Genomic DNA, 26,689 nt, shown 5'->3' on the forward strand with positions numbered 1-26,689 from the left:
AAAGAGCCTAGAATTGAAACTGGAAAGCCTGTTTTCTAATTCTTGCTGTGGTATCATTTCTGTGTACTCAGGTAAATCACATAGCGTTTGGAAATCTCAGTTTCCTTAACAGAATTATGAAAGCATTGGACAGGGTTCAAAATTTTCAAACCTCTATTTTAGGGAAGCTTCAGGGTCCAAAAAGGTAATGTTAAAAATTCTGTAGATGATTGGTTTGAATTTCATTTAAAATTTTTAAAAGTTTGTGTTCCTAGGTTAATGCTTTCTATATACCTTGGACTAAAGTTACTCTTGATATCTTTATTTAATTCCAAGAGTGTCCTGGGACTACAAGGAAAGTATGTTACCCCCCCCCCAAAACTTGATTACTATTTATAGTTACTTATTTTTTTGAATCAGAATTCAGAAAGGATTCTCTTTGTACTTGGCATCCAAACAAATCCAGAAGTTATTTGAGTATGGGAGTTGATCTTACTATATCTGGTATTCACAACCCCAGATTTCAAATATTTGTTTTAATTTTGAACTTCAAAAATTTTTATACTAATTAAATGATTCTTTCATCTTTTATATCATGAATTGAGCTTAAGTCATGGTATACATTCTGCAGTATAATGGTATAGTGCCTCATTTTGGAATGTAGTACTATAATATGTACAGGGGTGGGCATATATGGAAAACAATACAATAATTAAGAAGTAATACAAGAATAAACTGTTTCGTGTACTCATAACTATAAACCTACTTTTGCCTACCCTTGTATAAATATAAAAAATATATATTGCTCTTCTGAGTATTAAAAAATGAGATGACCATCACATTTTTAAACTTTATCTGTTTCCTCATATGAAGATACCGTCTATCTCATTTTCCTCATTTGAGCTATTTCCATCAAGATCCTTATCTGGTCTGAATTCAGATTCAGGTTTAAATTTAAACGGTACAAACTTTATGTATGAACAATTGTGATTTTTTTAAATGAAATGTTAACTTATGCTTTATTTTAATATTTATTTTCTAGGCATATTGTATTTTAGCAGGATCATTGGTATCTGAAGGAGGTATGTACTGTCATAGTATTTCTTTATTCTTAATTTAGTAATATATATTCAGCAGTTCATAAAAAGAACTGTGGGAATAGGAATCTAAGCTTTGTCTACTTTTATGGAGTAAATTCTTTGTATAATGTACTGTGCCTGTTCCTGTAATGGATAGGGGCAAGGGAAAAGCTATTTTTTCTTGAGTATCATATCATAAAACTCAGAACATTTGAAATGGAGTATAAAAATATCACTATATACTGAGTTCTTAAAAAATCAGGTTTTAGCATGTTAATCTGAGAAGGCTGTCTTTTTTTGCAATATAAATATTTTGAAATTTCTAAAAGTTTCAGCTATAGCAGTATTATGACAGAGAAGTGCTACTGTCATGTCTGAAACTGCCTAATTCACTGCTTTACTCATAGTATGTTTACTTCTGAAACATTGTTACTTTCTGTGCATAGTGTTTCCTTCATCTTTGTAAAACGGTGATAACACCACCTGCCTCAAAAGGTTGGGAGGATCAGAGTGATGGTGCTTAATTAGTGTCATGCCTGCCAACTAGTAGCTGTCCAGTAAATTAAGGCTGGTAGTGTGGTAATGACTTTAAATTACTATGGTTTAGAAATATGGGATTCATTATTTTGTGATGATTAATTGGGGCCTTGATAATAACTAGTTAATACAGAACTTTTCCTTATTTCCAACCCTAGCATTAAAGTGTTATGCATATTTATCTTTTGAGATGCCATCTTTAAAGTTTCGAGGCATGAAGTTTCTTCCTTGCTGATATGAATGCTTTTCTTGCAGCAACACTTCTTGTTGCTGTAAATGAACTTCGTAGGAGTGCTCAGGCCAAAGGAATGTCATTTTACAAGTATGGTATGTGTTTTAGAAACCAGGTGTATTATTTCATCTTTATTTGCTTAAAATTGCTTAGTACTATTGCTTTGTTCCTTATAGATATGTCCAAAATATATTTCAGTGTCTTCCCCATGTGTGGCTCTTACATATACATCAGTTCTTTTAAAAAGAGAAATGTAATGTAATTTGAACATGAACACTTTATATTTAGATTTAACTTAAGTAAACTACAGTATTTCTGTATGTGCTTATGTAACTTAAAGCAATTTGAACATGTAAACCAATAAATTGTTTGCATTGAGCAGTGTTTTTAAAATCTGGGCCTTTCATACATTTTTTATTTTAATTTATATCTTAATTTGAAATGAATACTTATTAAAATGTTACCTGTATCAAGTTAAAATTTCAGAAAGTTTCTTTCTTGTCTCTCCCCAAATGATTAAGTAATGGAAAGTCGTGATCCTAGTACAAATGTTATATTATTGGAAGATACTGCAGCAGTTTTGGGAGTGACAATAGCAGCCACTTGTATGGGCCTGACTTCTATAACAGGTAAACATTTCTTATATTACAGGTGATTTATTTGTACTACTTAAATAATTCTCTAATATGTGTAAATTTTCTTTTATATCATTGAATAATTTTAAACCAATAGATTGTTAGATGCTAATTTTATACTAACCTAACTTATTAACTTGTTTGTATAAAACATTTGGTCAGTAAAAGTGTAAAATTTCTCTTGAGTTAGGAATTTCTCTTAGAAATAAAGAAGGCTGTTAATAGAGTATTTCTGTAATGCTCTAAATCTTTCTGTGACTTAATAAATTACACGGTTATTCTTTACCTATAGAAGTATTGATATTTGTCCTAGTGACCTCACAGGTTTATTAAGATAAATACAAGAGAGAACTTTAATAAAGTCTAAAGCTCTAAATGAATACATATTGCAGCATTTGTTAATTTGTCTTTTCCACCGTTAGTACTAATAATAAGTGCTATTGTTTTCCTGTTTCTTTGACTCTCAAGTGTATTTCACCCTCATTTGGAGGCTAGTTAAGTGTTTTGAAGGCCAGTACAATACAGATGAAGCAGAAGACAGAAAAATCATTTTATTTTTATTTTGTAAAACAAAGAATCGTTTAGTATGCAAAGACTCAAATTTCTGAGATTTGAATTCTCTTGGAATGGAGCTTCTTCCATTCTTACTCATTTATTTGCTCTTGCATATTTGAATAGTTTGAGGTAATGAGCTCTCAGTTCTACAATGTTTCTTAAAATACTCTAAAATATGAATAGGTTTTTCTCATTTTGAATATACATTTTAAGACTAAACCAGCATTCTCTGATGTTCACTGTAATCCAGAATATTTCTAAAAGTTTTTATTGTTTTTCTGGTTAACTTTATCATATTAGACTTTTTTTGGACATAAATTATTACTTAGGAAAATTGTAGGTTTGAGAAAAGTGTGACTTGATGAATAAGTAAACTTTTAATAGATTATTTTATATAATGTTAACCAGTCAAATCAAACGTATAAGATTGTGTTTTAAGAATATTTCACGTGAATTAAATCTTAGTTAAATTAATTCATTTAAATTAAATTTAAATAACATGCCAAGAAATAAAATATTTTCCAGCTAATATTCCTGTGATTTCTGTAGGATTACTTATATACATATATTTTTAAATAAAAATAATTAAATTTGGATTTCTAAAGAGCAATGTATTTGATTTTGAATTCTATAATTATAGGCCTCCTAGTAGATTATATTTTACTTACAAGTGGATCATTTTTAAGACTTCAATACAGATAAATCAGTTTACTTTTTAGTGTTATATTTTTGACTAAATGTTAGTAAAACTGGTATGTAAATTGAGATATTTTTAGTAAAATAATATGTTTTATCATACATTAAGAGACTTAAAATTAATATTGACATTTTATCTTTAGAAGTAAAAGACTTCTAGTCCTTTATAGATAGTAAATCAGCTCTTCTCATTGGTTCTGGGAGAGAATTAAGCCCTAACAATGGAAGACAGTTTTTAGAATCAGAATCGCCTGGAGGTTGGAAGACACAGAATCCTAGACCCTACCTCCAGAGTTTTTGATTCAGAAGGTTTAGGTTGAGGGCTGAGAATCTGCATTTCTACCAAGTTCTCAAGTGATGTTGATGCTGCTGATCAAGGGATCACACTATGAGAACCACTGCTCTAAGGTAGCATGCAATGATGAACTTTGTTTTTAGTATCTAGAATAGCATTAGCTATGTATCACCCTTGGTTGAAGGATAAAGGAGTAACCCATATAATTTTTTGTATGGTTTAATTCTCTCATAGAATCTTGGTAAGAATAAGACTCAAAAATGGTTATTTCTTTCAGCTTTTGATCTTACAATTATTTTGTCAACCTGGAATAGAAAAAGTGCTACTGATACTGCTAACAAAAATAGACTATTATTAATATGTGTATGTATTCTCTAATCTGAAAATGCTCTGAACCCTCACCCATATAATGATCAGATGCAAGAAACAGAGCTTAAATAATTAAACCCCATAATACTCCTATGTGATACGAAGCAAGTTGTATCATTCCACATTTTGTAGTATGGTAAATCTATTAGGAGAAAGTCATTAAAGGAATCAGAATGAATTTTAAGCCCCTTGATTTACTGATTTTGGTTCTTTGCTCACTAAAGCTCATTGAAATAATAGAAAATGTTAATTTACTGACTTCTTATGTGCTTTATTTAGGCAATCCACTGTATGACAGCCTAGGTTCTTTGGGTGTGGGCACCCTGTTAGGTGTGGTCTCAGCATTTCTCATCTACACTAACACAGAAGCACTGCTAGGGCGATCCATCCAGCCTGAACAAGTACAGCGGCTTACTGAACTCCTGGAGAACGACCCATCAGTAAGGTCAGCTTATTCCCGTGATGCTCTTAAGGTTTACAGAATCATTAAGAAATAGATATGCTAAGTTTGTAAATACTTCCAGAAGAGGTTTTGTATCTGTAGCCATCAGAGCTTTTTAATCTATTTTCAGAATTGCAGTCTTGTAAGAATTAGCAAGTGAAAGTATTTAGGAAACTCCTTAAGTTTCCTTTTAAATTTTGTGCCTCTTTAATTTTTAGAATAAGGAACAGTTAGATGATGTAATCGGAACAGAAGTTTGCAAAGTAGTTACTGCCTTAATGTGGAACCATTTAGGTGGAACTTTCATATTTATATTTGCCTTATATTTGTATTAGAATTATAAATTGAATATATTAAATTTAAGATTTTTTATTCATGGGGAGATGCTTACCAAATTAAATATCATTTATATTCCCTTTGAAAATAAACTTATTGTTTGTTTTTGCTTATTTTAAAATTTTTTCTTATAATCTTTATCTTTTAAATTATATAAGAATAAAGAACTGAAGACTTAGGAGAGAATCAGAAGAGGTACAGAGTTCTAATAGTATTTTTTAGTGAAATTCAGCAGCAGTGTGGTTTCAGAGTGAAGTGGAAGGAACAATCCTTTGAAATCCCAATTTTCCATTAGCTACAAATATATATATTAAACTTTAAAATGAGAATATATTTTTCTTCTGTGTTATAATTAAACTCTTAAGTTAAATCTTTTACGAATGGCCTGTATGTCTGAATTGGTAAAACAAATGAGTAAGTTATTAAGCCCTGTATGTTTAATCTTGAAAAATAGTTACCTAGCTGGATCAAGGTTAGAAGTGGAGCATTCTTAAAATAAGTATTAGGCTTAGTAACTTAATGTAAGATAATCCATGTTAATATCTTTTCCTTGTGATATCTTTGCCTGATTTTGGTATCAAGGTAATACCTTATAGAATAAGTTGGGACATGTTCTCTTCTCATATTTTTTGGAAGAGTTTGTGAAGAATTGGTAGTATTTCTTCTTTAAATGTTTGATAGAATTCAGCACTGATGCCATTTGGGCATGGGCTTTTCTGTGTGACTAGGTTTTTTTTATTACTAATCTCTCTCTACTTGTTACATATGTTTAGGTTGTCTTTTTCTTCTTGAGTCAGTTTTGGTACTTTGTGTCTCTCTAGGAATTTGTCCATTACTTCTAAGTTATCTGATTTGTTGGCATACAACAGTTCATAGTATTTCTTTGTAATCCTTTTTATTTCTTTAGGTTTGGTAGTAATGCCTCTTCTTTCTGATTCTAGTAATTTGAGCCTTCTCTTGTTTTTCTTTGTTGGTCTAACTAAAGGTTTTTGGTTTGTCAATTTTGTTGATCTTTTTAGAGAACCATCTTTTGGTCGAATTCATATTCTGTTGTTTTCCTATTCTCTATTTCATGAATTTCTGCTCTAATATATATATTATTTTCTTTTTCCTGCTTGCTTTAGGTTTAGTTTGCTCTTTTTCCAGTGGTTTAAGATGGTAGGTTAAGTTTTTGATTTGCTATCTTTCTTCTTAATATAGGATTTTACAGTTACAAATTTCCCTCTAAGCTCTCCTTTTGCTGCACCCTATAAATTTCAGTACATTGTGTCTTCATTTTCATTCATTTCAAATAATTTTCTAATCTCATTTTTTCTTTTTTCTTTAGCCATTGGTTATTTAGGAGTATGTTAATCTCTTAGTATTTGTGAGTTTCCCAAATGTCCTTTTGTTATTGATTTCTTTATTCCATTGTGGGCAGAGAACATACTTTGTATTATGTCTGTCCTTTTAAATTTACTGGTTTGTTTTATGACCTAGCATATAATCTATCTTGGATAATGTTCCCTGTTCACTTGAGAAGAATGTATATTCTTCTGTTGTTATAGCGAGTGTTGTATAGATGTCTGTTAGGTTTAGTTGGTTTCTAGTGTTTAAGCCTTCTGTTTTCCTGTTGATCTTCTTGCCTAGTTGTTTTATCCATTATTGAAAGTAGGATATTGGAAGTCTCCAGCTATTATTGTTGAATTGCCTATTTCTCCTTTTATTTCTGTCAGTTTTTGCTTCATGTATTTTGTTACCATGTTGTTAGGTACATATATGTTTATAATTTTTCATATATTGTTTATAATTAAAGTCTAAAAAAAGCTATAAATGGAAAGACTGTGACAAGTTTTGAAATTTTCTGCAAGAGTAAAGATTTGTAGATTAAATTGTTGGAGAAAATAAATGTTAGTAATCCAGGAAGTTTATACAGTTTTTTGTTTTTTTTTAATATATCTTTATTGATTTCAGAGAGAGGAAAGGAGAGGGGGAGAGAGAGATAGAAACATCAATGATGAGAGAGTCATTGATTGAGCCTGCAACCCGGGCATGTGCCCTGACCGGGAATCGAACCCCGATCGCCTGGATCCTAGGTCGACACTCAACTGCTGAGCCACTCCCGGTCGGGCTATACAGTTTTTTAGATCGTATATTATCTATTGCTATGTGACAAATTACCCCCAAACTTAGTGACTTTAAACAATATTTATTACCACATAGATTCTGTGGGTCAGGAATCCGGCCATGGTTTACCTGGGTCCTCTACTTCAGGATTTCTCACAAACTGTCATCAAGGTGCTAGCTGGGACTGTAGTCATCTTCTGGGATGGACCTGCTTCTAAGCTCACTCAATTATTGACATGATTTAAACTTTTTTTTTTTTTTTTTTTGGTCACATGGTCCTCTCCAACATGGCAGCTTGCTTTCAAAGTGTACAAGCTGAGAAGGCAATAGAGATTGAGGGTAAACAAGATAAAGGTTACAGATTAGTCATCTAATCTTAGAAATGACATCTCATCCCTTTGCCATGCTCTGTTGGTTAGGAGCAAGTCACTAGGTCTAGCTTACATTCAAGGAGAGAGGCTTGTACAAGGGCTTTGAAAACAGGAGGCAGGGATCATATGGAGCCATGATAGATGCTGCCTGTGACAGCTTTCTATCTGCAGTTATATATAGGAACACAAGCTCTGGCCGGCATAGCTCAGTGGTTGAGTGTTGACCTATGAACCAGGAGATCACAGTTTGATTCCTGGTCAGGGCACATGCCCAGGTTGCAGGCTCAATCCCCAGTAGGGGGCATGCAGCAGGCCGCCTGTCAGTGACTTTCTAGAGCATCATTGATGTTTCTATCTCCCCCTCTCCATTCCTCTCTCTGGAATCAATAAAAAAGATATTTAAAAAAATAAAATAATTAGAACACAAGGAAAACATATATTAGGATATTTTCATTAGCTGCTATTCAGGTATTAGCCAAATAATCAAATTTATTAATATTTTGTGAGGACTGAGATAGATATGCTTTTTTTTTCTTTTAAGAATGAGCTTTATAGCTTCTTACCAATCTAGACAAGTTTTATTTCAACTTGGATACATATAATTTTATAAATGTTATTCTTATTTTCACCCTAGATAGTTAATAAATATGCTTCTTTATATAGATAATTTCAGACTCATTATTTAGTAACTTGCTCAAGATCACTCAGAAATTGAAATCAAAGGCTTTAAGAGTACTTGGAGTCTTATTTAGGCTTGTTTTCCCAGTAGCTCCCCATATCTCTAGGATTCACAGTGTTTTCTTATTCTCTTATATATCCTATAAAGAAAAGATGTTATAGTGATTATCAAGAAAGAAAATAATTTCTCAATGGTTTTGGGGGAAGATTGATTCCAGAGGGTTAGGGCAGGAAGGATGAAAAGTGGTTATGCTTGAGTTTCCCTTTCTGGGAGGCAAAATGGTATAACAGAAAGACCATTGGGTTTGGCTATCTGAAGATCTGGGGTGAGTCCTGGCTTTGCTGTTGACTAGTTGAATTACCTTGGACAAGTCACTTGTTCCCTGTGGGACTGTTTTATCATCTGTAAAGATTCCATCATACCTACTTTGTAAATGCCGTTCAATAAATGTCTGCCATGTAATTGGTAGCATTAGGTGTAAGTGTTGGCTCATTATTTCACACATCATTCTCATTAGGTAGTTATTACTAAGTTATTCTAATAGAGTACTTTACAGAGTTGTTTGAAAAGTTTTTTAAAGAAGCTATTTAAAAAAGGAAAAAGGGACTGTGAGATAAAATGACCAGATTATTGAAAAGTAATTTAGAGTTGATTTTTAAAAATCTATCAACTTTATAATTCATATGTATATGGATTACCATAAAATAATATTAAGTTTATACCTTTGGCCTTATGTAAAAATAGCTAAATGGACATTTATTTGGAAAATGATAGGTGGCACTTAATGGTGAACACTTTCATCACTGGTGGAAAAAATAATTCTAGACTTTTTGCCATTAAAATGTATATACATGTATGTGTGTATATAAATTTGTAAGCATTGTTATTGATTGCAGGGCAATTCATGATGTTAAAGCCACAGATTTGGGACTAGGTAAAGTTAGATTTAAGGCAGAAGTAGATTTTGATGGACGAGTTGTTACAAGATCGTATTTGGAAAAACAAGATTTTGACCAAATGCTACAGGTAAGTGTATGTATTTGTTGTTTTCTTATAAAGCCAATGATTAGAAAAATTATGTTTTAAGTCAATAAAATAAAACAAAACTTTTTTTAGAACATTTTTACTGCTTTTTAAAAAGAGAGGGAGGGAGAGAAAAACATTGATATGAGAGTGGAATATTGATCAGCAGCCTCCTGCATGCCCCCTACCAAGGATCGAGCCCGCAGCCTGAGCATGTATTCTGACAGGAATTGAACTGGCAACCTTTCAGTGCACGGGATGCCACCCAACCAACTGAGCCACACCAGCCAGAGCTAAAATAAGACTTTTTTATAGCTCATAAATTCACTTTTGTTTTCAGCTTCTTAGGGTTCCAAAATTTGACAGAGACCCTTTTATTTACTGTAGAGTGGGTTAGAGGAGATAGAAATGCAGACTTATTAAAGTGCTTGCCAGGCATTTTATATATGTCATCTAATGTACTTTTAACAACCCTGTGAGGTAAAGAAATAATATTTTCATTTTCATATATAGGGAAATAGGGACACAGAGAGATTAAGTAACTTGCCTAAAATTGGAGAGCCATATATGGAATCACATATGAATTTAGGCCTCTGTGCCTCCAGAATCCATGCTTTTTAAAATTAAGAATACTTTAAAAGAGAATTTACAGAGGGTAATGTAATAAACAGTGCAGAGGATACCACTTGCCTTTGTCAAATCTTAATATTTTACCATACTGTATTTGCCTAAGATCTTAAAAAAAGAGATAAATCGTTGCAAAACAATTGAAGCCCTTGTGTTATTATTATAGGTCCTATTCTCTTTCCTCCATCCCTAGAACTAACAATTATCCTGAACATAGTACCTATCATTCTACTTAGGTTTTTATACTTCTTAATATATTTTTATTAGCATAATATATAACAACATTTTGGATGTTTAAAAATTGATATAAGCAGTATATACTAAATGATTGCCTCTGCAATTGTCAACAGCATGTTTTTGAGATTCCCCCTGTTAAAATATATACCTTTAGTTAATTTACTGTGACTGCTATATAATATTCCATTATGTGAATATCTGCAATTTATTTATCTAGTCTCTAGTTTGTGGACATTTATATTGTTTCTTATGTTAAGCTATTAGAAACAGTGCCACAGTGGCATTTTTATCCATGTTTCCTCATTCACATATGCAAGAATTTCTTTAGGGTAATATATAGCTAGATTTAAAATAGATGGGCCCTTGGGTGAGCATCAACTTCTCTAGACACTGACAAATTTTTTGCAAAAGTGGGTCAATTTAATTTCCACTATTATTGTATCAAATTTTTGTTGCTTCACATTCTTACTAGATTATATTGACAGAGTTTTGAAATTTTTGTCATTGTGATAGGTGTGAAGAGGTATCTTGTTTTAATTTATATTTTCCTGGTAGTAATGAGGTTAATAAATATTGAAATTCATTGACCATTGGAATTTCCTCTACTCGTTTCTTTAATTTCTATTTTTCTGACAGATTTGTAAACATTTTTTTCATATGCTTAATACTAATTCTTTCTCAGTTAAGTATATGCAAATATCTTCTTCAAGTTTGTGATTTACCACTTTGTTGTTCAGAAGATTTAATGTGGTTTTTAATTTTAATGTCAAATTTGTAATCTTTTTCTCTGTGTGTTTCATAGTCTTGCCTGAGTAATCCTTCCTTACCCATTATCATAAACATACTTATTTTTTTCTCTAAAAGTCTTATGGTTTGTTTTTACCCTTAGGTTTTTAATCCACTTAGAATTGTTTTTGTTTTGTTTAATTGTCTAAGGTAGATGTTCAATTTTTTCTTGAATTTCAGTTTTTTGGAAATAGGTTGTTTATTGACTGTGGCTTGAAAGTTGCTTTTTTATTTTTTTTAATCCTCACCCAAGGACATGCTTAATTGATTTTTAGAGAGAGAGGGGAAGGGAAAGATAGTGTGTGCGAGAGAGAGACACATACACACACACTGATGGGAGAGAGAAACTTTGATCGGTTGCCTTCCCGTACACTCCCTGATCGGGATCCAAGGTATGTGCCCTTCCTGGGAATCAAACCTGCAACCTTTAGTTGTGCAGGACGATGCTCTAACCCACTGAGCCACATGGGCTAGGGCTGGCTTGAAAGATTTTCTTTTTCATTAAAGTTCATGGTACTATAATTTTTTTAAAGAAATTATCAACATACTACTATGATTTTATAAAATTCTTATTTTGTTTCCCTGCTATCATTTTCTTTATAGGAAATTCAAGAAGTGAAAACTCCTGAAGACCTAGAGACCTTTATGCTTAAACATGGAGAAAATATTATTGATACTTTAGGAGCTGAAGTAGATAGACTTGAGAAGGAACTAAAAGTAAGATATATTCATTATAATAACATAATTATAATATCTATTTTTTGTACTTTATGTCAGACACTATGCTAATTGCATCATATGTATATATTGTCAGAAACCCATGATGTGTTGGTTGCTTTGGGTAAGAATGAATAGGTTAGAGAAATTAGATAATTTATTCAAGAAAGTAGGGGAATTGGTTTTGAATTTATGTATCTCAATTCCAACTTAAGTACTTCTATTGTTATTCTATACTGCTTGCTTAATATCTAAAATAGTCAAACTTTTTTTGCTTGTTTTTAAATAAGAATCATTAGAAAATTTCTAGAGAATAGTAAAAGGGAAATTTAAAAATTTTGAAAAGTTAGGAAAAAAATAGCATGTGACCTAAACATTCACATACATCTTGCTTTTTAGTCCATCTAATGTTCTTTTATATTTTCTGTTTGTTTTTGTTCAGTTGGAGATTGTTACAACATACTCAGTTATTTTACTGAAATATTACTTGATCAGACTTTTTAAAAACCTCTCAGTGCTCTCAAATTGTCGTTTATTGACATTTGGGTTCTCTTTGTTTTCCATGAATAAAAATTGTAAATGATCATTAACATATATAGCTTGTTGAAGAACGTGCATTTTCTTCAGTTGACGTTGACCATTGTTTAGTTTTGTTAAAAATTGAAGGGAAACAAAAGCAAAAATTGAGGGGAAACATATCACTGCTTCCTATCTTTTAGAATCTAGATATTTGATCAGATTAATAGAAGTACTTGAAATAAAATGGTTTTGTTCATGTTAATATTACAGTTCATAAGCTTTGTCAGGCAATATTTTTGAAGTTTATATATGAGTAATTCTCAGATATTTTGGTGTTAGGATCCGTTGCCACCTTAAAAATTATTGAGGACCCAAAGAGCTTTTATTTGATTTATAGTTACTGATATTTACCAAATCATAAATTAAAACTGAGAAATTGAAAAATATTTATTTAAAAACATAATTACATATTAATGTAAATAACATTTTAACAAAAAAAATAACTTTTCTAAAATGAAAAAAATTACCAAGAACTGTAGTATTGTTTTATGCTTTTGCAAAAATCAAAGACAGCTAGATTCGCATGTGTTTTTGCATTCAGTTTGTTGCCAGATATTGTTTTGGTTGAAGAATATGAAGAAAGAGAGGAGCCCTTATAAGTATTCTTAGACCTTTTCAAATGATTGTGATACTCTCTTTTGATATTACACCAAAACCTGGCAACGGGTAGCCTCTTAAAGCTTAGCTGCAATGTGGAACCTGAAACCATGTCAATGAACTTTTTATACGTTTGTGAAGTTAGGGGGCACAGTCCAGGAGACCACCCTCGTTTCTAACACAGTTGCAAAGTTTGAGGGGTTTCTAAGACCACCCTCAGGTTAGATAATTCACTAGGAATTTCAGAACTCACTAAATGCTATTATACTCACAGTTATGGTTTATTATAATGAAAACATACAGATTAAAACTAGCCAAGTTCTTACACAGAGCTTCACGTTGTCCTCTCCCCATAGAGTCATGGACAGTATTTTTTCCCTAGCAACAGTGTTTGACATTTTGCAGGGAATATTGCCATCAGGGAAGCTCAACTAAACCTTGGTGTCCAGAGATTTTATTGGGCTTCATAGAAGTTGACTGTCTAAGCACCTGACCTTACTTCTTCAGCTCTTTCTGGAGGTAGAGCAGATAAACAAAGACATAATTTATCAGACAGGACATTCCAAGGGCTTAGAGATCACCTCCTAGTAGCCAAGAGCAAAGGCCAGACCTCTCTTTGGGTATGATTAGTTTTCTACTCTATACTGTTGTATTTAAATCTGTTGGCCTGTCTTTGTACTCTGAATGGCTCTTTTACCCATGCATGATTCTGTAGTATTATGAATTGGTTATTTGGAAAATAATTGGTTGGCTGACTCTGTGAACATCTTTCAAATGTTACATTTTAAAGTAGAAGCTGTCAGGCTCACAGTGGTGGATGTGAGTTTTCCAACATTCTGATTTTCACTTGAAAGCTTGCATTATCATAGCAACAAATACTTGTAGTTGTTTTCTTTGAAGTAACAGACTCATTTTTTTATTTGTTAACAGATGGCTGCCAGATACCCAAATTGGAGTAACCATAGTTTGTTAGTTATTCTTTTAAGTAAAAATGGTGTTTAAATTTAAAAAAAAAAAAAGGCATTTGATTCAACTCATAACTGAAGCAATCACAGAAGTGCTTCTCCTTGTGACATCAGACTTCAGTGTGAAGAGAAGGGCTTTATACATCCCATTTTGTCACAGAATATTTTTAAAAGTGTACTCAGGAGTTCAGGTTTAACAAACCAGTACTTTTTACTACTTCATGAAAGACATTTTAAAGGGAAATTACCTTTTCTTTTTTTTTTAAACTGTGAGTATCTAGCAGTAATGGAACAAAATGACTGCCAATGTAGTTTGGTACCATTTGCCTTGAATTTTGCAAAGGTACCAGCAGTTTTATCCACCATTGTTTTTATACCATCAGAGGAAATGTCAGCATAGTAAAAAAGGCAAATAACATCTTAGTCTTATTAAGAAAATAGTTTGACTTTAGAGTTCCCCTGAAAAGCTCTCAAGACCCCAGTGGTCTTTGGAGCACACTTTGAGAAGCAATGTTTAAATAAAATGTGAGATGATTATTTTTATGCAGGGTGACACAAGAATGAATAAACTTTGCTTTTCCATTCTGTCTGTTCCAAGGAAAATAATGGACTTTTAAACTCAATATTTTAGCTTTACGCTTTAATAGAAACAAATCAGAAGCCAGATTTAAGATAAAATACAGAATTGATCATTCTCAACTGTACTCTTATGATAATCAGATAAGCTTTTACTGTTTTTTGTTAACTTTGTGTTTTAATTATAAACTACTTAATAATTAATAGTTTGAACTGTCTCATAAGTGTTTTTGAATTATATAAGCCTTTCAAACCAAGAAGCCAAGTTTAACATTTTCAGGTGGAAACATCTCTAAGGTAATAAGTCATAAGTAATCTTAAGTCAAAGAAAGTTCTTCATAGTGAAGGCACCAAACAGAATGTGTGAATATAATTCTTCTTTCATCTCATGAAAATAAGCTGATTTTTTTGAAAACTGAAACTTTGTACACTGGAATATTCCCTCCTTTTCAGTATCTAGGTATGGTTGCCTTCTAAGTTTAAATTTGACTAATTATTGAATTACTTTGGAAGGTCACACACAGTGAGAAAATTCTGCAGCAGAATAGTGATTTCTGTAGAGTAATGCCATTGATCCAAGTAGTGGAATAGGAGGTATTTTTAGCTTAGACTCTATAACTTGTAGAATTGTATGTAAAGATTTAAAAAATAATAGAAGCTAATTTATAAAGTCCCATATTATAAATGTGAAATATATCTTGTTCTTTTTTGAAGTTCTTTGAACTATTAACTTGAAAGGTTTTTGTTTTGTTTTGTTTTTGTTCTACCTCTATATTCTATGAAGTTTTTTGTGTTTGGGAGGAAATAATTCTGTTGGAATTGGGAAGATGCCATAACATTTGTAAATTCCTAATAAGTCATGTTCCAGTTAAACACTCTGCCCTTTACTTTGTCTTTTACTTCTCTGATTGCATCCTCCTATAGCATTTTCTTAACTTTAGACTTCAGCACTGCAAAATACATTAATAATTGAGTTTTTATCTCTCCATAATATAAGTGTTGGAATAAAATCTGTAGTGTGTAAAATGTTCGAATTTGCATTGAACAGTGCTTGGGACATAATAGATCAGTAAGTATTTGTTGAATAAGTGAATGAAAATCACAAGTTGTACAACAGTTATTAATTTTCAATTTAGCAAATATTTACTCAGTTTCTGTTGTGTACATGACAGCTTGTTAGGCACTCATCATTAAGATTTACGAATATCAATCCTATTTCTTTTATTCATTTATTCTGTCATTTGGCAAACCTTTATTTGTGTGTCTGCTTTGTATTGGGCCCATTATATGTTAGGAATTTGATTAGTTTTCTCTCTGAAAATGATTTTTAAAAGAGCAGAGTAAATTAACTTTTTGGTTTCTTTTTCTTGAGATCAGATTTTTATTAGTATACATCTGTTATATAGTGCTTTTAGATAGAATAATTTTAAACTTTCCATGAACTGCTAAAATTTTTCAAGTCATATTGGGATGGGTAAGGGTTGAATGGGAGTGGGAAAATAAAATTCAGTTTCATTTCTGTTTGAGGAAGTCTTTTATTATTCCATATTGAATTAAGAGTTCTACACACAGGAAATGGTTTAAGATAAAGAAAACGTGAAGAAAAGTATGCCTCCCATGTTTGGGGGTCTCTGGCCACACTTAAATTAGCATCCAAGAGAAAGTACTCCCAGGGACTCTTAATGACACAAGTTATAAGAAAAATCCCAGTCACACTCAGTATAGTGCTGTAGCTTGATCTAAACTCCAGGTTTTATGTTTATAACGGAATTCCTTAAACATAAGTAATATGCAGATATTCCTAGTGTACTGTTTTGTTAAATATGTTTTTATTGATTTTGAGAAAGAGAAAGGGAGAAGGAAAGAGAGATATATCATGAGAGAGAAACATTGTCGATTGGCTGCCTCCTGCATGCCCCCTACTGGGGAACAAGCCCATAACCCGGGCATGTGCCCTGACCAGAAATCTTGGTTCCTAGGTCAGTGCTCAACCACTAAGCAACACCAGCTGGGCTCCTAGCTACTTTTTAAGCTAGGAATTATTGATCCTGACTGGTTATCAGAATCACTTAGAGGATCTCTTTTTCCCTTGCTAATTTATTTTTACATTTTTTAACAAATAGTATGCAAATTTTATAAGATCAAACAGAACTGAAAAGCTTATAACAGAAATAAGTGTCACCAGCCTCACGCTCCTCAGTCCTTAATTCTATTTTACAGAGATAACCACTTTTAATATTTTGCACATTTTTTATATTTACTGTTATACTTTTTACTTAAAGTCTTATACTGCTCCTCCTGATTTAAACATTATTTTCTCTTTAATAGGTGTAGATTTAGTTATTTTATACTCTCTTCTGTCCTCCATTCTCACAATATCATTATATTACATTTTATTGCACTTTAAAATTTTTTAAATTTATTGATTTGAGAGAGAGAGAGGAAGGGAGAGAAACATTGATTTGTTTTTCCACTTATTTATGTATTCATTCGTTGATTCTTGTATGTGCCCTGACTGAGATCAAACCTGCAACCTTGGCATATCGGGACGACTCTATAACCAACTGAGCTACCTAGCCAGGGCCTTATTGCACTTTTAATTCCCCCCAAATTGAGTTGGGTGTCCATCCTTTATGTACCCATGGTGGGGGAAAAGCCAGAGCCTTTACTTTGCTCTCTAGTAGCAGACTGTTGTAATTGCCTGCTTGCTTACCGGTATTTCCTCACTAACCATGTTTTAAAGGTATTTTTGTTGTTATTGAATTGAAATTCCTAAGGCTAGCATTTAAGATTTCTCACAACCTGGCTTCTTCCTGCCTTTTCAGGCTGACTTTCTCAGGCTGTTTCTTCTGTCTAGACTCCCTTCATCTCTATCTGGAAAATACCACATTCAAACCTCACTTATATTATATCCTCATGTAATATATGAGAGCCTTCTGGATCTCATGAGAATAAATAGTATACCTCACATTTTTTGTTCTCAGAGTTATTACTTAGTATATTGTGACAGGAGATTGAGGTCTGGAAGCAGGCCTGGAATCTCCCCTGGCTCCATCACTTACTAGCTGTGCGACTTTGAACAGGTTAGATTATTACTTCAAACTTAAGTTTTCCTTTATGTAAAATGGAAATAATTGGGTTATTATGAAAAATTTTCAAGTACATACACGTGAAGCCCTTTACTTAGCATAGTACTTGACACAAGAGTAAGTGATCATTAAATGTTAACTGTTATTATTAACTATAGTGCTTGAGCTTATAGATGGTTATTGTCTCCCTGGCAAAACTGAGTTCCTCAGAGTCTGTAACAGAGTCTTAATAATCATAGCTCCACTTCCTGGCACAATGCCTGGCCCAAGGCTATATGGATTGTTACTAAAATAAGCATCAGTGTATTTTTTCTGATTATTGTTTTGCAGTGATTTTCTTTTTACCACAAATGAGCATATTTTCAGTGCTTTGCAATGCTTGGAACATAAGTAGATTCTTAATCCATTACTGTATTAATGAACATATGAACAAACATGTTGATGAGACTACTTACTGTATCATTTACAGTGTGTTTAATCTATCAATTTTATCTTCTCCTTATGCAAATAATTTCTCTTGCTAGTATGCCACAATGAAAGCATTTGACCAGATGTTTTCAGTGGCTTTGGTGATCAGAAGGAATAAGAGGAAACAGAAGGTTCTATTTTGCTCAGAATAACTGGTGGTGATTTTTCCTTTCAGAAACGAAATCCTGAAGTTCGACATGTTGATTTGGAGATACTATAGATTTGATGGATAGAATGAATCGCTTTGGAGGGAACTTTGGAAACCAGTTGGTTGAGCCTTCTCTCCCGCACTGAAGGAGTCAACGCCATTCAGAAGCCACTTTTTTTTTTAAAGATGAAGGAAATATTTTATGTAAAGGGCAATTCAGCAGTCCACAGAACTAAAACTACTTCTTACTTCTAAGAGACACATTATAAGTTGCATCAGTTTGGAAATCATGTTTTTATGTTTTAGTAGGAAACATTTTAGTTAACTTAAATTGATCATAATTCCTCATTTTGGCCTGTCAGAGTATACTGTACCTTACAATCATGTTTCCTTTCTTCACATTGGTAAAATAAGCGACATCCATAAAGTTATTAATTATGTTTCCACTGAAGACTTCACTCCATCAAAACCTGCCAATCTTGAACATACTCGCTAAATCTTGGTTTGTGGTTTTTAAATAGTCACTCCGTTTCATTCTGTCTTTCTATATACCTTGTAATTTGGCCCTGCGCACTAAGAGGAACACTCTCCTAACCTGGTTATCCATAAACGTTCATTCCAGAATTGGCTTAGTTACTGAATTGAAGGAAGGCATTTCAATACAGCCTTTGAGGTCATAGTAGTTGCCATTTAGTAAAATTTCTTCTCTCTCTTTTGCTTTTTTTCTTATTTGGTTTAATTTTTCTGATGGTAAAAGATATAAAATAACCCTAGATGTTTCCATGGGCCAGTGTAATGGCTGGTTTTTTGTCTTCTGTTTTTTAACTGGCTTCAGTGCCATCATGTGTATTTACTAGGACATAATGCATTTATAAGTATTTACATTCTGTAAAGTGGGCTAGAAATATTTATAATTTTATAGACAGGGTATCATTCTATTTTTAATTTATTTAAAAGAGGCACTACTTATGTAAATCTGAACTGTGGGATATTTTTTTGCTTTAAGAGAAAGGGAGAGAAGTAAATCTCTTATGCAGAAACTTGTGGCCATGATTTTTTATAATAAAGTCAGTAGTGTGTCTGTAACATGAGTTTCTCACAGTTACAAATGGGCATTTAGCATAATATATGGCTATAACATTAGGTAAGTAGCTTTCTAATGATCATAAGGTTTCAAGGCGAAAAAACATACGATTCAGTAATTGAAGATTTAGTGCAAAACTACAGCTTTGTCTCTGTTCATCAAAACAACTCATATGCACTTTAAATGGTCAGGTAGCTCTGAGCATTGTCCAAGCAAGAGTGGTGGCTGAGTGATCTCTTTGCTAGATAAGGGAATGCTTGACATAAGGACCTAACTATCTGAATGAGGTCAGCAGCGTCTAAAGCTTACTGAGATCAAAGTTTATGAATTACAGCAAATTGTACTGCTAGAAACGAAAAAACATTTGATTAAGGGGTTTGTAATGGTAATTTTTCATCCACGTATGTCATTTATTGGAAAATTGTGTAAATTTACATTGTGGTACATTATTTTTACTACCATTACAGAGCATTTTGCATGCTGTGCATTTTAAGTGAAATAACATTCCAGTTTATTTTTTAAGATATAAAATTGTTTTATATACACAATTTGATTCTCTGTTCTTACGGTTTCAAATTCTTCACCCATACCTTTTCCCTGAAACTGTTTTTTACCCATTATAATTCACTCTATACTTTATGTTCTTCCTCCCTCCCCTTTCCCACCTGCCATTTCTTAATCCATGTCACTGCCATATGTGAAGGTACCAAATTATATCCAATTCCTTCCTCATAAAATTGCTCTGGAAAATTTCACATAGCTAGACAAGAATAATTTAACTCAGAAAAAATCTCAAAGTTGATGTGCAGAGGATATTCTAAATTCCAAATGGTAGTTGTGGTTTTTTTTTAGGACTCCCTAAAAGAGGCCAATTCCTGATAACTTCTGAGTTTTCTAATATGATTTGATTGAGATCATACCTATTCTTAAATAATAATTGAAGGCCCACGTTTCTTATTTTCAGTGCTGTTTTGCACCGATGTTTTAAAGTTTGTTTCAGCAAAATTTGACATGAAGTACAGCATATCAAGCAATTGGAGTATTTCTGTGCAATAAGGAAATGTATGACATCTCTGGACCTTTTTCCTTTTAAACTAGAGTCAAATTTGAATTTGAAAACCAGGGAATTTGGGCGTCTTAAAATAAGATATCTTGTTCAGGTCCCCCCTGAAAATACTACTTCTTCCTTTAAGTCTTGTCCTGATCTGTAGCATTGGAATATTTAAACATATAAATCTCAGTATTTTCAAGGGAAATAGCTTCTGTAGTAGAATAGTTGCAAGAATAATGTTCAGCAGAGAAGAGGGCTGTCACAGCCCATGACTCCTTTTTGTACTCAGCTGAACTCTGGGAACTACCAGGTGAAGTAGACTTATTTCCAGCTTTGGCTGAGAATGGATCTCTAATCAGGTCCCAAACTAGGTAAGGTGGTACATTTTTCAGACCATGGCAGAGGGAGGGAGGATGAGGGATGGAGACTTATTTTTAAGTGGACCACATTGGTGGCCAGTAGTATCCAATTCCAAAGAGGATGATTCCTGGACAGATAGAGGAAACTGAGCTAGGATCAGATTGGAAAATTCCCCCGTAAAAGTTAATCTCTGCATCCATCATCCACTCCTCCCCCCCATAATCCAGAATAACAAAATGGCATAAGACTTGGAGTGTATGATTTTAGTGCTACCTTAATTACCCTATAATTTAGATAATGCTTTTTGCTAAAATTGTACCATCTAAAGGAAATGACTTACGTCTTAAATCTGATAACTTTTTGAGATAGAATGCTGTTAACTACAGAAACTTGCACAGGCATTTGGAATTTATACTGTCTTTCTCAGATTGTATTTGTCATATGATGACCCCCAGTTTGCCAAACTGTCAGGAGTCAGTGAAGCAAATAATTGAAGGTAAATTTTGATTCAAAGATTGTCTCTCCTGAATCCCTCATCCCTGTCTCTGGAATGGAACTTCAGAAGGTATCTATATAGGAAATTGGTCTTGCAGCCTTTATATTTGCATTTAAGTTTACTGACATTCCTACACTTGGTTTATGGAAAAAGAAAAATTTTGTTTCTATTAATTGTATTTCAGTTGTCTGATTTTGCTGGCCGATTAAGATGGTCCTGGCCCCTCAGGATGCTTTTTTCCTTAATGTCTAATGTAAATAAGAACAGTTCACTTGTTTGTTTGGGACTTTCCTCCCTGATAAATAAATGTTTTTTAAATATAAATTCTTCTTTACCTCATATGTTAAGAACTAAACTATGTGATTGGATACATTTTACCTTAAAAATCATGCCTATGTTTTTGAACAGAATTTATTATTCATTGAGTATGCTTGTTAGTTTGTACAGTGTCCTGGTTTTACAAAACCAAAATATAATAACCCTTAATCCTGTTACAATCAGTTTTCAGTATAAAGAGAACTGTTACTGATTTGCTGTTAGGATGTCATGTGCTTGCTAAAGCATAAATCTAAAAAGGTATGTTCTTTAGCGATAGATACTATCATTACATTTTGATAAACTAGAGCACAAAATACAGAATTGTGTCTTTGTCTTTAAGGGCTTGTAGAGGTTTAAAACTAGATTTTTAAAAAACGTGTTTTTATTGATTATTTTTTAGAGAGAGAGAGGAAGAGAAAGAAAGAGAGAAACATTGATGAGAGACATCGATCAGCTGCCTCCTGCACTGCCCCTTGCCAGGGATCAAGCCCGAAACCTGGGCATGTGTTCTGACCGGGAATAAAACCAGTGACCTCTTGGTGCATGGGATGACACCCAACCACTAAGCCACACCAGCTGGGCTAAAAACTAGATTTTTACAGTGAAAATACACCTGTTTATATTATAATTGCTGTGAGCAGGATAATTTGAGCTAGGTTTACCAGGTGCCATTTTATATACATTGACCCATTTAATCCTTCCAGAGAGCCAGGAAGTAGGGGTTATTTAAATTTGTTAGATAAGGAACCTGAGATACACTAGATACACAGAGCATCTGAGGATACTCAGCTGATAAGGAGCCGAGTCAGGGTTTGAAATCAGATGGTCTAGCTCTAAAAGCCACTCTGCTGAGTGGAAAAGCCCAAGAGAAGTAACACTATTTTGAAAGCATAAACAAAATATTAATTTTGTTATAAAATAAGCAAATGAATTAATTTTCAGTAGTCAGACAGCTAGCCGAATTTAACTTGGACTGCTTGTGGGGGATGGCAGGATGGGATTGGAGTGGGACGCTGAAAACTATGGAAGCCAAGGAATTGAGATTTATTTTCAAGCATTACTTACAGGCCACCTTATAGACATATTCAGAAGGTAATATTTAAGGTCAACTGTCAGTTGTTGACTTGAGCCATTTAGGAAAGAAATTTAGGGCAAGGTGTGGAAATTAGCATTAAAACATTTTAAAATTGTATTTGATTCCTAGTTACCCATTTATTTTTCCCAGGGGCAACTAATGGTACAAGTTTGTGATGTATTCTTTTAGACATTTGATGTATATATGCACACAAACATACATACATATAAGTTTATAATACTTATTTCCTCTGTTCTACACAGATGGTAAAATGTACATTTATAGATCTTATAATTTAAAAAGTACACAGCCAATTTTGTGTTCGCTGAAAATTTTTATATCAAGAAGATATAACAATGTAGTACTGTGATTTAATATAGTACCCACTTGTGACATGGAGCTATTTACTTTTAAATTAATTAAAGTAAAAAATTCCATTCCCCAGTTCCTTTAGCCACATTTTCATGTGCTTCATAGCTACAGTGGGTGGCTGGTGGCTACCCTGTTGGACAGTGCACATATGGGACACTTCCATTAACACAGAAAGTTCTTTTGTACAGTACTAACATGGCAGATTAAAGTATCCTAATCTCTTTAATAGTTGAGAGCATCTTTATAGTGCCTGGTTTTTATTGTTGGAGTCAAGGGTAAGAAATTCTAGCTTAGTACTTAGAAATGTTTGGGTATATAATTAGCTCTTGGGCTAAAACCTGAAGCTACCAACTAGTGTTAGTTAGAACAAGTAAATTTCTCATCTTCAACTGACTTCCTCTCTCATTCAAATGCACACTCAACATTGTGGATGGTAAGTAACAAGTCAACCCTAAAAATGTTCTGGAGCCATGAGAAAGTCTTACCCAGGTTTATTATGTGATGATGAAGGTTAATGTTAACTTACATGGTATTCCAGCAGAGATCCGTTCATCATCTGATGAGGAGGCAGGACTGGTGGGCCCAGATGCTGAGAAAGGGAGGATTTGCAGGTCTGCCACGTTTTATATAAGAGATAATTTCCTGGAAGTTGTGTAAGTTAAATATTTTAAAATCTGTATTTTTAAAAGGACTAAAGGAGACCATGATTTAAAGAAACCCTTTTGCAATGTGAATGCTATTACTTGTGTGTTTAATCCTGTTTAAAGGAGATTGACTGGATTGGCCTAGAACTGGTGCAGGTCAGGTTGAGGTTCGAAGGACATTAAGGAATTGGGTGATAGATGGTCTAATGTCAATAGTATTGGAATTTGCAAGGAATTACTGAGATTGGTTTAATTTCCCTATGATACTTTTTGTATGGATTGACAGCCCATGTCAAAATTTATTGAACACTTATATACTATTAAATACATGATGTACTAGATGCCACTGGGACCCTTCTAGAAGAAGGAAAATAATGCAATGTTGTCAGCCAGATAAGCTGAATCACTCATGGTCCAGGGTGGTAGATACCTCATCCAGATCATCCCTTCTAAAAACCAAGACAGAGGAAGTTATATGTGGCCATCGCACTGTTCCTCCATGGCTGTTTTCCCTCTTCCCTGAGAATTGTGTGTTCCAGATATGAAAAAGACACATGGGACATAAAGGCAACCAACTCACAACCAATGTATTGCAAGCACCACTGAGATTTGGGAGATGACTAGTATTTTGACATACCCAAAAGTAAAACCACAATTTCTTCACCATCAAAAAAATCTCTTGCAGTCTTTTCCTTCTCAGTAAATGGTATTTTCATCATTTCAGTTGCCCAAAATTTTAGATTCATGCCTAACTCTTCAGTTCTTTACAATGGACATTCAACACCTGAGCAAGATCCACTGGTACATATTTAGAATCCATTTTTCAACATCTCAAATTACTATCTTAATGTTGACCATCATATCTTGCTTGAATTTTCAAAATAGCCTCTTGTTTTCCCGTAATCCTAGCCCACACATTCTATTTCAACATAGCAGTTTGTCATGTTCTGAAAATATGTCAGATCGTGCCATTTCTTTTCTTGGAGCCCTCCTATGGCTTTTCATCTCACACAGTATAACAAAGTCCTGACAAGGCATACAAGTCCTCCCTGAGTTTCCGCAGCATCTCTCTGACCCCATTTCCTACTATTCTCTCCCTCACTGTTCCAGCCAGGCTGGCCTTTAGGCTTTTCACACAGCCTAACTAAGCATGCTCTCAACTCAAGGCCTCTACATGGCCTGAAGTACTCATCCCACTACATGTGTGCACAGCATGCTTCTTCAAATACCTGCTCACATGCCACCTTATCAGTGAGGCCTTTCCTCACTGCTCTTTATAAAATGGCAAACCCACTACTTCTCCCTCCCCCCCTAATTTTTCCCTGATTTCTTTTTGACCATAGCATTTATTATCTGGCATACTATAACTTTACCCTTGTTTATTTTCTGCCTATCTCTGCTACAACATAACATCCATTAGAGCTCAATCTTCAGAAACTAGAATGGCATCTTGACACACAGAGGGTGTTCAGTAATTATCTGTTGAGTAAGTGAATGTTGCACATATGATGCTAGTAGTCTCTAGGGGTATGAAGATCAAAAAAACCTGGACCAAGTTTGTGAGACAGGCATACTGGTATGCCGCTGATGGGAGTGTGAACTGGGATCACCTATCTGGAGGGTACTTTTGTAGTAGGTATCAAGGGTCTGGAAAATGTTCCGACCTTTTGACCTAGTCATTTCACTTCTAGGAATACAATCTAAGGAAATAGAGTTGCTTCAGTATGAAAAAATTAGAAAAATAAATATGGCATACTTATAAGGTAGAATATAATGCAGTCATTGGAAGCATTTTGTGGAGAATATTTAATAATATGGCAAAATGCTTATAATAGAAAAGATGTAAGAAGATACACCTAGCACTTCCAGTTGTTACTTGGGTGGGAGATGTCCTTTACTCCTTATTGTGCACTCTAGAAACACTTTTATGAACAACTAGTAATTTTAATTTTAGAAAATGCTTAAGACTCTTTAGGGGAAAAGTAAGAACAGGATGCTTGACTATATTCAGAGTCATTCGAATTTTATGTACATAGAAAAAGGATTGAAAGGAGTACACTAAATACAATGCTCGAAAACTGGGTAACTTTTCTCTCATTATTTACAGATTTCCTACAATATGTAGAGCTTGTCTTTTGTAATAAAAAGGTAATTTAAAAGGATGAACAGCTCTGGCCGGCCAAGTAGCTAAGTCGGTTAGAGAGTCCTCCCCAAACGCCAAGGTTGTGGGTTGGATCCCCCGGTCAGGGCACATATGAGAACCAAGCAGTGAATGCATAAATAAGCAAAACAAGTCGCTGTTTCTCTCTTCCTCTCTCTCTCACCCTAAAAATTAATAAGTAAAATGTAAAAGGATGAACAATTCTTTGATATTCTTGAGATCATTGAAAACATAGTGTCATAAAACTAAGGTGTGAGAGCTCAGTGGTTTGGCTCAGTGGTTACAGCATCTGCCCTTGGGCTGAAGGGTCCTGGGTTTGTTTCCGGCCAAGGGCATGGACCTTGGTTGCAGGCTCAGCCCCGGGTGGGGGCGCGGTGGGGAGGCAACCAATTGATGTGTCTCTCTTACATGGATGTTTAGTTCTCCCCGCCACCTCCCTTTCACTCTCTGAAAAGCAATGGGAAAAAAATATCCTTGGATGAGGATTTTAAAAAGACCAAAAAATAAAACCAAGGTGCAAAAATCCTTGAAACAGAATATTATTTTTAATGCCTCCTTTCAAAAGGAAGCAAGAACCAAAATTTTAAAGGGAAAAGAGATAAGCTGATTCCTTATTCTTTAACTTGGGTTAACATCATTAGACTTCAAAAGTTTCCCATAGGGGTTTCCACCCCTAGTAATAGGGGCATACACTGTTGGGACTCAAGATGTGGTGTGCTTAACTGTTTATATAATCTGAAATACTCTCAGATCTCACTATGGGTCATTGTAAAAACAATATGTCTGTCAGAGAAGACTGAAAAAGAAAATTTAAAAACAGCCTTTAATTATTATAGTCACTCAACAAATATTTTTTGAGTGCCTTGTGTCACTAGGCTCTGTACGACCCATAGCTACCTAGGCAGTGCAGGTAGGAAAGCCTCCTCCAGGACGCGCCCTCTAAGGCTAGGCACAGAGAGCGGGGGTGGAGAGTGTTCTAGGCAAGAGGGACAGAATGTGCGCAGA

The 26,689-nt window shown here is 33.8% G+C and overlaps 1 protein-coding gene across 1 annotated transcript in view; it reads left to right on the forward strand.

The window, feature by feature from the left end:
- SLC30A9 (solute carrier family 30 member 9) overlaps positions 1–21,432 on the forward strand; it is a 60,459-nt gene extending 39,027 nt beyond the window's left edge. The window contains exons 12-18 of the mRNA XM_081139207.1: positions 1,022–1,061; positions 1,851–1,922; positions 2,349–2,456; positions 4,657–4,822; positions 9,208–9,337; positions 11,588–11,701; positions 18,151–21,432. Of these exons, the coding sequence (XP_080995333.1) occupies positions 1,022–1,061; positions 1,851–1,922; positions 2,349–2,456; positions 4,657–4,822; positions 9,208–9,337; positions 11,588–11,701; positions 18,151–18,195 (675 nt within the window). The 3' untranslated portion in view covers positions 18,196–21,432. The remainder of the gene's footprint in view (positions 1–1,021; positions 1,062–1,850; positions 1,923–2,348; positions 2,457–4,656; positions 4,823–9,207; positions 9,338–11,587; positions 11,702–18,150) is intronic.
- The last annotated feature ends 5,257 nt before the right edge of the window (positions 21,433–26,689 follow it).

The sequence above is a fragment of the Miniopterus schreibersii genome (genome assembly GCF_964146895.1).
Source record: "Miniopterus schreibersii genome assembly, chromosome: 1".
NCBI lineage: Eukaryota > Metazoa > Chordata > Mammalia > Chiroptera > Miniopteridae > Miniopterus > Miniopterus schreibersii.